Source organism: Oratosquilla oratoria, chromosome 9, assembly GCF_046742065.1.
Source record: "Oratosquilla oratoria isolate Oo_2021 chromosome 9, ASM4674206v1, whole genome shotgun sequence".
Classification (NCBI taxonomy): Eukaryota; Metazoa; Arthropoda; class Malacostraca; order Stomatopoda; family Squillidae; genus Oratosquilla; species Oratosquilla oratoria.
The window spans coordinates 52,029,417-52,040,494 of record NC_134785.1 but is presented as its reverse complement, the minus strand read 5'-3'; the positions used below and the strand labels follow the sequence as shown (position 1 = coordinate 52,040,494).

Genomic DNA, 11,078 nt, shown 5'->3' with positions numbered 1-11,078 from the left:
ACTGGTGGATCAAAACTTTTTTCTTGTGACTGTACACCAACATTAATTGTGTTTGGACCATTCACTGTAATAGCTGTTACCTTGAGTTCACCGACTGGAAATCTACAGCTCCAAAATAGCTGGCAAAAGTCCTCAAAAACTCCCATATATCTTTGGGTAGATATATTGGACTCTCATTTGTGTTGTATCAGTTTAGGACTGCTTCTATGTCACTGGCTTTTATTAGCAGGAAGAGGGAGGGAAGCAGTTACCAGTAACATTTCAATTTCAGCCATTTTTGCATGTTACCAAGCCAATACCCCCATCTGGGATATTTCTGCATGTTACTGTATGGTTAAAAGCTACTAAGTAGCATGCAGCTGATACTTTAGGGTCTATATAAGGTGCCCCTATGGACTAGAGCCACACATCATTTTGTCTATGGTAGAGGAAATCTCTATTCATTGATGATACTTTATTACTCTGCAACTGTCCCTCCATTATGCTGTCCCCCACTCTTGTTACTGTCCTGTACCATTGCTCTGAATATTCATTTCCTCATTTCACTAAACCCTGTGGTGGGGGGAAAAAATATTGCCACCAAATCTATCCACTTGAGTCATATGAGGCAACAAATTCAGGACAGGGAAAGGACTAGGAATCCTTTTCCCTGTAGCCCCAAAGGGGACATTCCTAAAAAAAGTAAAGGCATTAGAGGGTCTGGGAAGAGTATTTCAACCAGTATCCTAAAGGATTGGGTCTTTTAATGTGTATAGATGTGGTACAGATGAGAGTAAAAGAGGCAGAGATAGGCAGTATGTGAAAAGAAAGATGGATGTATTGACATCGAGTGAAACTAAATTGAAAGGGAGGGACGAGTTTGAGTTTGGGAGTGTAGTTGGGAGGATCTCAGGAGTGAAGAGAGGACGAGGGAGAGAAGGGGTGGCTATACTAGTAAGTGAAGAGATAGGTAAGCGTGTGGTGGAGTGAAAGGAGGTTTCTTCAAGGTTAATGTGGATGAAGGTGAAACTGGGAATGGAGATGTGAGTTTTTGTAAGTGCATATGGGCCTAGTAGTGAGAAGAGTGTAGAGGAACATTTAAGCAAAATGCTGTAATGACTGCCATTTATTTTATATTATTTCATTATTTGTTTGTTATTATTTGTGTTTATTTATTATTTGCTTGATTTCCATTTATTAATTTGTCAGTTTATTATTATTTACTATTTACCTGTTTATCATTTAACTATACCTATGTATTACTTATTTTATCATTATCTATATTATTATAATTTTTATTCTATTTGATCTAATTTTTTATCACTTATATATTTTTTTACACATCCGACCTAATTATGGACCAAAAGGTCTCATGTCAGCATGCTCTGCCTTTGTAATCCTTTTTGAAAGGGAGGCTTTCTGGATAGATTTCAATTACTGCATAGAGGGTTTAGGGAGAAATGTCAATGTAATGGTATTGGGAGATCTTAATGCTAGGGTAGGAAATGAACCAACAGATGGAGTGGTTGATAAGTGTGGAGTTCCAGGAAAAAATCATTGTGGAGAGTTGATGGAGAAATAGACATTTGGGAATGGATGCTAATAGGAGATTGTATGAAGAAGCGATTGTGCCAACAGCACTATATGGGGAACATGGAACTTAAGAGAGGAGTTTGAATGTGTGACAAGGTGCCTAAGAAGTATGATAGGGGTTACTAGGCTGGATAGATTGAGAAATGAGGAGGTGAGGAGGAGAACAGGGGTAGAGAGTTGGGAGATGGGGTTGATGAATAAGTATTGGGATGGTTTGGACACATGGAAAGAATGAGTGAAGAATGAAGTGTGGAAAGCAGAGATGGAAGTAGTGAACATGAGGGGGTGACCAAGGATAAGATGGATGGATAAGGTAAAAGGGGTTTTGGGAAAGAGGGGAATGTCTGTTCAGGAAGGACGGGAGAGGACAGAAGATAGGGGTGAAGTGAGAGGTTGTGTATGAATGATGCTGTTATGCATGAGGTGGAATGGGTGGGGGATGGGGGGTGAGGGAGCAAGTATGAAATATAAACTGACACAACCCGAAGGGATTTCTCCCCATCTCCATTTCTGTATGAGGGGATGGAGAGGGGGGTCGCTGATTTAATGAGGCAGCCTTGCTGTGGATATGCTGTGTCTTGCGACACTGCTTCGGACCCAGGGCTGTGGGCGAGATGCAGGGATGACCAGTCATTCAAAAGGAGCCAAGATAGGAGGGTGGAGGGGAGTAGGGTATGTGGGGATGGAATAGGTGGGAGTGGATTTTATGCCTTTGTTTTTTTTTTGCTACCTCCCTTGTAAGGGGGAAAAAGCCTTTGGTATATGTATGTATGTAACATGTTTCAGGGCCCAACAGATATTAGCATTCTTCAAATAGAATAAATATAAAGGAAAAGTTAAAAACTGTCATCTTTATATCAGCTTAATAATAAAATAGTGTTTTTACAACAACAAAAAAAGTGTACATATTAAAAATTTGTTCACATGACATATTGCAGGTACAAAAATCCCACAACTACTGAACATTTTTTAGGTTAGAAAACATCTACAATGTCTTAAGAACTTTTTATGCAAATTTTGTAAGCTTTTACTGTGTAAAACTGAAAATGCACCTACTTTAGAATACATATGGTTGGTTGTTGAAAAGTACAAAGAAAAACTCAATATGAGGAACCCTAGCAAATCAAATTAAATCAATTGTTTTTTTGTTTTGTTTTTGTTTTTTTCTGGGCAACTTTTAAGAGTAGATGAGTGTTAAGACCCTGACCAGTGTTAAAACTGGGAGAGAGAGAGAAAAAAAAGTGTCTGTGGGTGGCAGGAAAAGAATCTATTTTCAGTCAGACTCTGGTTTTATTTAGTTAGCTATGGGCTGTTGCAGATCCACGTAAAATCACGCTTAAAGGTCAACTGAGAGAAGGTTTTAGATTTCTTTATTTTTTTTTATTTCATGCACGAAAATATAACTTAGAAGTTAGAACACTAAAATGCAGGTTTCTAGCATTTTATAGTCTTGATTTTATCCAAATAGCATGATCTTAAAAAGTGCCTGGTAGCAGACGAACTTTTCAATATTGTAGTTACATTTTCCACTGCTAGAGCAACTGATGATGTCAGTATTGCCAGCGAGCAACACGATGGGGATTTCACATCAAGTGAACAAGATTCATCAGATTTCAATGTTAACAAAGTTAACTTTCTGGTTAATGGATTAACAAATTAACTTCTTGGTTAACCTTGTCCACCTCTGCATGTCATTCAAAAGTTTTTTCATCATTTTTTTTTTTACCAGTATCTATCATAAACCTGCCCTGTATATGGGGTAGTGACTATGTTTTATGCAGTTAAGGTGCCAAGATAAGAGGGAGGGAAGAAGGTGGAGGGGAGTGGAGTATGATAGGGATGGAATGGGTGGGAGTGGTTTCTATGCCTTTGTCTTTTGGCCACCTCTCTTATAAGAAAGAAAAAAAAGCCTTTGGTATATGTATGTATATAATAATTTAGGGACTTTTACATCTCTACATACTCAGCATTCTCTTATAATTGAAGACTAATCTCCAAGCAGAAAAGAAACCTGAACACTTTTAACTTTCATTGTCCTTCCTTATATCTCTCCTTTATTATTTCTATGACTTCACTTCTCGAGTGTCATATTGTTCCCAAGGATAAAAGCGCTGGTTATTGTTTACAAAAATATGTAAATGAATGAAAATACGTAAATAAATAAAAGCAAGTAAACTATACACCAAGAAAAAAAAAAATCAGATGTCCTCTATGTCCAAGGTCATCAAATGCAGGATCTCTCTTGATTAAAGAGAAATTGAATAAACTACCTAATTGAAACACCTCCTGTACGAGCGGTATGCAAGGAACTTTTTCCCCAGTTACAGTGAACACCTCTACACAGATAAACTGCTCAAATCACAGCCAATACAATGATAAAAAGAAAATAATATACCTACATCGAAATATGGCAGTCCCAGATATAGAAATGTACAAAGATCAGTCTAAAAGTGAGGCAAATGCAAGTTGATGCAGTTTGATAAGTAAAGAACTTCAAGGTTAAATAGTAGAAGAGATGGAGGTATCACAACAGGTAATTTTCTGCGGTCTACATCAACTACATGCCTATGAGACTTTTAGATACCTTCTGTATGATATTTCCATGGAACACATGATGTACGTCCTCCAGAACTTTGCCCGTTATGATACCTGTAGAAGAGAGAAGAAATCTTGTGGTGGGGAGCAAAGGAAGGACCTCTAGAAGTTAGGATGGGAGAATTAACGAGGTAAAATTATTTGGTCTCAATTCAATGTAGAAGATTGAGGAAGAACTTGAGGAAGAACCACCTCATACATAGAAGTAGTATTTCAAGCTCTGGTGAGTAAGCCCAGAACCCATATGTTGATGTATAAGGCAACTGGGTACAGAAGACAACCCTTAACTTTCAAGTAAGAAATTATTGTATTCACCTAACCGTAGTATACAGAAAAGGAGCAATACTTATTAGGTCCCATCTTCTGCTTTCCAATTTATCATACCTAGCCTCAAGTTCATGTATACAGATTGACCTCTCATTAACGGACTAAAAGGGGGGGTAATGGTGTCCGTTGATGTGAATAATCTGTTGATTTGGAGTGGTTTTTGGGTGGCATATCGATTGCACAGCACTAAACAACAGCACCAAAAACACAGCTAATTAACGTCTGTTAATGAGAGGTCAATCTGTAGTTCCAACTTGGTTTATATCCTTAATTTCCAACTATCATATTTAGATTTGAATCATGCATTGTTTCAGCTTGGGCTACATATGCTATGTTAGAGGACACCTAATGGATCATTTCTGTTGGGGAACTAAGGTAAACTCTCCCGCACAGCCTTACATACACACAGTACAGACAAGAGTAAAGCATTTCTGCAATGAAAAATACCTGGGTGATGGTCCCCAGCTATCTCAAACCTGTGGATTAAAAATTAACTCCAAAGCAAAGGAAAGGGTTTAAGTTAAGAAATATTTATCATTCTTGGGGTTTTTGGGTTGTTTCTTGAACCAGATTTATTTTTGTTTACTTTGATTTTATTTATTTTGTTCATCCTTTTAGCTATTACCAGCTAATATAATATAAAAGAGCACTTCTCAAAAAACTACTTACACTATATCTGTAAAGTAATGGAGGTTTGGTAATAAAAATACCCACAATAACTACATCAAATTCACTAAAATAATCCTAAAGTACTTCCTGAAAAAATATTTACAATTCATCTAGTATATCTTCAAACAAAACAAGGTTTGGTAACTCAGAGATCTAACTAGTTTGAATTAAGTCAGTTTACATTGTAACCTATGTGATTTTTAGAGTAAAAAGGTCAAATAGAATGACTGATTAATTTAACTGGCAGTTGCTGACAAATCTATCTAAATACATCACATGAGGACAGTTTTTATCAGTACAACGTTTTGCTTGGTGGAGCTATAAAGAGCAAAATGTCATAATAATAAAGGGTCTATCCTAACATAGTGTTCCTTTTAATTAGATTAAATCTAACAACTGGGGTTCAAAAGAAAAAGGTGATGGGTGAAGGAGAAATATCAATGTCATAATTTGTGAAGAACATTTGGTAGTAGTTAGGAGGTGAAGGGAACACCTCCTATCCACATTCGTCACAATGTATACACATTTGGTAGTAGATCAAAAACGGTTAAACTGCAAAAATCCCCCAGAGCTAAACTAGCATGTACAAGTCTGCTTTCATATCCATTATAAAAAATATATAGAATGAACACATGTTATATTATCCCAAGTCAGGGTTTTATTGTACTTAAAACATTCCTAATTACTTCCTCCACAATGTACTATAATACCAAGTTAATTGAATTAGCAATTGAATGTGGATTATGTTGATGATGTAGGTAACTGTCTTTCTACTTCCAACTTAAAACTGTTTCCTTGGTAAAATGTTTCATATGTTTTTGGATGGGTGCTGGGTAGGTGTATGTATTGACTGATAACCTCCTTCTGAGAAGGAAAGGACCTTTTGGTATATGTATGTATATATATACATATAAACTATAGGTTACACTCAAAAGAAGCTTATGTTTCAACTGAACAAAATTTCTATATATATATAGCCACTTATGGTCAGGTGAGGCACAATTGTCCCTTACTGGTATCATGTAACTCATACCACCTGTGACAAAAATGGTTCTATCATTGGTTTTGTCAATGAGGAGGTGTGTTGGGCACACAAGACAGACAAAGGGTAGATGAATTCCTTACGAGTCAATGGCCACTTGGCCCCATTATGGGTCACTAATCCACATGTGTTCATGCAGGGCTTGGAGACAAGGGCTCTGGAGGGAGAGTAATCCCCCAGTGTTATGGTCGCACTAAGCATACTCTCCCACAGCCCCCTCAGTGCTTAACCTCCCTTGATAGCCTCTATGTTTGGAAAGGAGTGAGCTTGTAAACTGCCCCTTCCAAATCCAACAGAGCTGCTATGTAGGCAGTCAGGGTGATACAAACAAGGCATGTCAGGAAGTCCTTCAAAGGATTGACATGGTCTGTGGCGTTATAGACTAACTTGACCATAGTATATGGCATTATTGATCATTATGCAGATGTCACTTATGCTGTCTGTCTCTGTCTTTGGTACCAAGTGCCTTTAGAGAATTACAGTGTATTGCTGGTACAAGTTTCTTCCAAAATACTAAATTCTCCACAAACCTCACCATACTTTCTTAGCATTATTTGTGAACATCAACAACATTATGGGTGAGTGGTACACTTTTATAATGCTGATTGTACTCAAAGGGTTTTCTCTACAAGATACAGCCTCTGACGGAAGAGACAAGGGAATCCTTGGGGAATGACAGTGACATGTGACAGAAGCATTCCCTATCAGCATATGCTCCCAACTGATGATAAGCACTTCAGTCAGGGACTCCTAATCTACACTGAATAAAAATATCTGTCATTTACCAGAACCAAATACTGTAGAGGTTTATTGGGTCAAATTGAATGACCTTTGACCTGAGGTCCTAACCAGCTCAATATAATCATCTGACACGAGCCACAACAAATCCTGCAGAGGTCAAAGAGGTTATGAAAGAAGTAACGGCAGTGGCTGATACGACACCATCATTAAAAGTAAAAGGTTCCTATTCTGAACAATCTTGAACTACACATCTACTATAGCTACTCACACACAACTTTGAAATAATATTGTAACACTTAAATCATTTTAACATATCTTACCAACAAATAATTACTGAAATATATACACTACTTACACAACTGCTGTCAATGAAAAAAACCCTATACATACATTTATACACATGTTTCATAACTATTATCATCAGGTGGCACCTTCAATGATGCTGGTCGGTGTATGACAGTCATAGTAGCATTGCGTATGACTGTGTTCTCTTCATCAGAATGCATTGAATCTGTGGGGTCCTGGTCTGGTTCATCAATCGCTGAATCATGGTCACTTGGTGCTTTCCCAGTTCCTCCGTAACTTGTTCTACCTTTACCCTTTTCTCCATTCCGAGCACTGAAACAAAAACATTCTTTATGTCATAAAAAGACCAAAATTTAATATATGTGGCACATTTGTATATCATCATGTCCCACCACAATGGCCATATTGTAATTAATCTACAGCTGCATATGAAAAAAAAAAAAAAAAAAAAATCAACTGTAATTAAATGAATTTTCCTTCCATGACATATGAACTCACCTACTAAGGAGTCTTAGCACTAAATTGTTGTAAGGCCGATACTGGCAAGGACCAAATGGTGTTGGATGGTGCCTTGCATGGTCATAGTAGTCACATAATTCATGAATCACCCGCTGTTCAACTGATGATAGTAGTCCACCAGGGATAGTTTGGCACATAAGGAATGCTCGCACATTTTCACGTGGATTTCTTGTTACAGTATTATCAAGAACATACAACTCTCTCTCTGCCAAAAGAATGAATTTACCAAATATCAAATTTTGTCTTAATTAACTTCAAATTAGTAGATCTCAACCAAAAGTGTAGAATTCTTTATCATTACTAACATTAAACATAAATCCATAATTGCAATGTGAAAAGTACATGTGAAAATGCATACCTAAATGTTTCATATTATCAACAGCTTTCATCCGATAATAGTAGGGTGGTAACTCAAAGCCAACTTTGTTATCCATTTCAGAAGTTAGAAGATTAGGTTCGCTATAAATCTCAGAAACACGTTCCAAACGACGCTCAATTTCCCTTCTTAAGGACTGAAAGTAATGTAAAAAAAATTATCATTTTTTCTTCAAAGACACTTGTTTAAGATACCAGATTTCAAGGGTATTTTGGATACACAAAACCAACCTTCTTTGCTTCTTGTCCTGGGACATGAGGATCTCGTTTTGATCTGTCCTTGATTCTAGAGAAGTGGCGCTTGAAACATGTCACCACCAAAACAATAAAAATAATGAAAGCCCCTAATACTATGAGGGGCATAGCCCCAGCAAGGACCATTACACCTTGTGTATGTTCACCTGGAAAAGGAAATTTCTTTTAGGTACAGTAACAAATAAAGACCAACAGCCTGGAGGTAGCTAGGCTAAAAGGATTAGTACTATGGAGTTGAAAAGGTTAATAAAATTTGTTGATGATGCAAAACTGTGTGGAATGGCAAATGATCACTTAAACCAACTAGATATTCAAGAAGATTTAGATAAACTACAGTATGTCTGAAAAGTGGCTAATGAAATTTAACACAAGTAAATGTAAGCTTACACGCATGGGTAAAAATAACAATAAATATGATTATACGTTATTTAGAAATTCATTAACAAAAGTGGATAGTGAAAAGTATCGTAGCAAAATTATTAGTAATGATTTCAAATCATCAAAGCAGTTTATTTCTGCCTCGGAGAAAGCAAATAAGATTCTAGGACTGAGTGCATGATCGTTTGATTTTAAAAATCCATCCATCATTAACAAGCTATATAAATCGTTAGTTTGTCTACATTTTGGAATATGTTGTTTCTGTATGGTTACTAAATCTCATTAAAGATATTGATAGATTGGAAAAAGTACAGTGGCAAGCCACAAAACTGATTACAAATATCAAAAATAAATCATATGAAAATTGACTAAAACATGTGAATCTATTTTCCTTAAAAAAAAAAGTGTAGACTCAGGCAATTTGATACAGGTCCTTAACCTCTTCAATACGAGTAAAGTTCTCACAGGCAACATCAGTTGCCTGATGTACAATGATTCAATGATGCATTACAAGACTCGCATTATAAAATATAGAGTTACAGTTGCATTACTCATTCTCTTTCTCTCGGAATATTAATAATAACAGAAAATATGATCAAGCCATTTCACAGAATATGGGGGTCACTTAGCTACAACTACAAAATAAATATAATCAAGACACCAACATATATATCCACTCGCACCTCATGATGCCTACATAGACATCATTGTATGGAAGGGGAGATTCTAAAGGGAAATGACATCAAAAGTGATAAAATTTTCTTTAAGGAGTGACAATAACTTTCATATATAATGTAGCAGAAATTAATCTTACCACAAAAAAACAAGCATCATGTTAATTCATATGCTGCATTTCGGTCATTTAGTTACTTGTTAGTCCTTGTCAGACTTTAGTGTGACTGACTTTTGGTACATGTTTTCATAAATGAATTGTAGCTAAGTTCTAAAAAAGAGGACCAGTGTTAGATTAGATATTCTATTATGATGGTGTTTTTATTCTACAGCTTTTGTTAATCAAGGACCTCATTTATTTCGAAAATTATAATTGTCTTAATTTAGAAAATATAACCAATAATGGTAATGACCCTCTCTATATCTGTTAGATCCCTTAAAAACATTGAATATAAATGATAAGTATGATTACCATCCAAAATCCTATATTTACCTGATTTTTATTATAATTATAGAAGTTCTTGATCAAGATAATGTGGGTGATTAAGATAAAAGTTATCAGCAGTGACACAACAAAACAGTCGTCACTATGTAAATAATATGAGTTCATTCAGTTTCACCTTTGGTATTGCAATATTCTAAAATACTTGCATAAAACAAGAACAAGAGCTTATGGAAATATCTATCCTATGCCATCCTAACCTAACCAAGCTGAGGACCTCAAAAACATACATTCATATTGGTTTTGGTCAATGTGACAACAATAGCACCACAGAAGCAATATTTGTCTTAATTAACCAACCGGGCACAATCCCTTTCCAATGTACCACAAAGATAAATAACATGGATTACCAATAGCCAGAATAATATCATATGCAACTCTCAAAATAGGAAGATTTAATCAATATAATATGAATATAGGTTTAACTTCTTTCTTACCTTATTATCCTTAGAGGTTACATGATGAATAAAGTAGCCTGTTGGCAGCCACAAGTGTTATACTACCCAGTACAGAAGGGGCTAATAAACTTATAATGTATTTCTACGAAAACAATGTTTCAATCTATCAGGGTTAGGGTATTACTATTGTGCAGTGGCTTTTAAATTGTATTATAATCATAATGAAATATAGTTACCTTTTTCCCGATACCACTTCTGTCCAGACATATATCAAGTAAGTACCTGATATTCAGTAACAAAAGAATGATATAAGAATAGTCATAGTCAAAAGTCAGCAAGAAATTCCAACAGCTGCACGTCCACCTCCCTAGGCCACAGCTATATTTATGTCGTCAGAGTCGAGACGTGATGAACTGAGATGTCAATGGTTTGTTTACATTTGACGTCACAATTGTCCGAATGTTTGGAAACATAAAATATCCCTTGTTTAGGAAAAATATATTTAAACAATTTGTTGTTCTCTGTTTTTGTTTAACTTTATGAATCAAGTAGACTATAGTAAGAGTAAACTTTAGTAAGGACAACTTTGTTGCATTCGAATGCTGCTGAAGTAAGAGGGACTCGATGGAGATGTTATGGTCAGGATGGGGCCATCAATTAACCAATCAATCAATGGAGGCTAATATTACTAACACGTTACTTATCATATTTCATCACCCATTCCCAT

At 36.0% G+C, this 11,078-nt stretch overlaps 1 protein-coding gene across 2 annotated transcripts; it reads right to left on the bottom strand.

The window, feature by feature from the left end:
• Positions 1-2,459: 2,459 nt before the first annotated feature.
• On the bottom strand, positions 2,460-10,771 carry LOC143028406 (protein C1orf43 homolog). Of its 2 annotated transcripts, XM_076190438.1 has the most exons (6): positions 10,588-10,771; positions 8,378-8,547; positions 8,130-8,283; positions 7,751-7,976; positions 7,378-7,564; positions 2,460-4,221 (listed from the first exon to the last, which is right to left on the bottom strand). In XM_076190438.1, the coding sequence occupies exons 1-6, from the start codon at positions 10,616-10,618 to the stop codon at positions 4,213-4,215; spliced, it is 777 nt and encodes a 258-aa protein (XP_076046553.1). In that variant the 5' UTR covers positions 10,619-10,771; the 3' UTR covers positions 2,460-4,212. The 2 variants fall into 2 exon arrangements, with proteins under 2 accessions (XP_076046553.1, XP_076046552.1); XM_076190437.1 differs by having other exon boundaries at positions 2,460-7,564.
• Between the last annotated feature and the right edge of the window lie 307 nt (positions 10,772-11,078).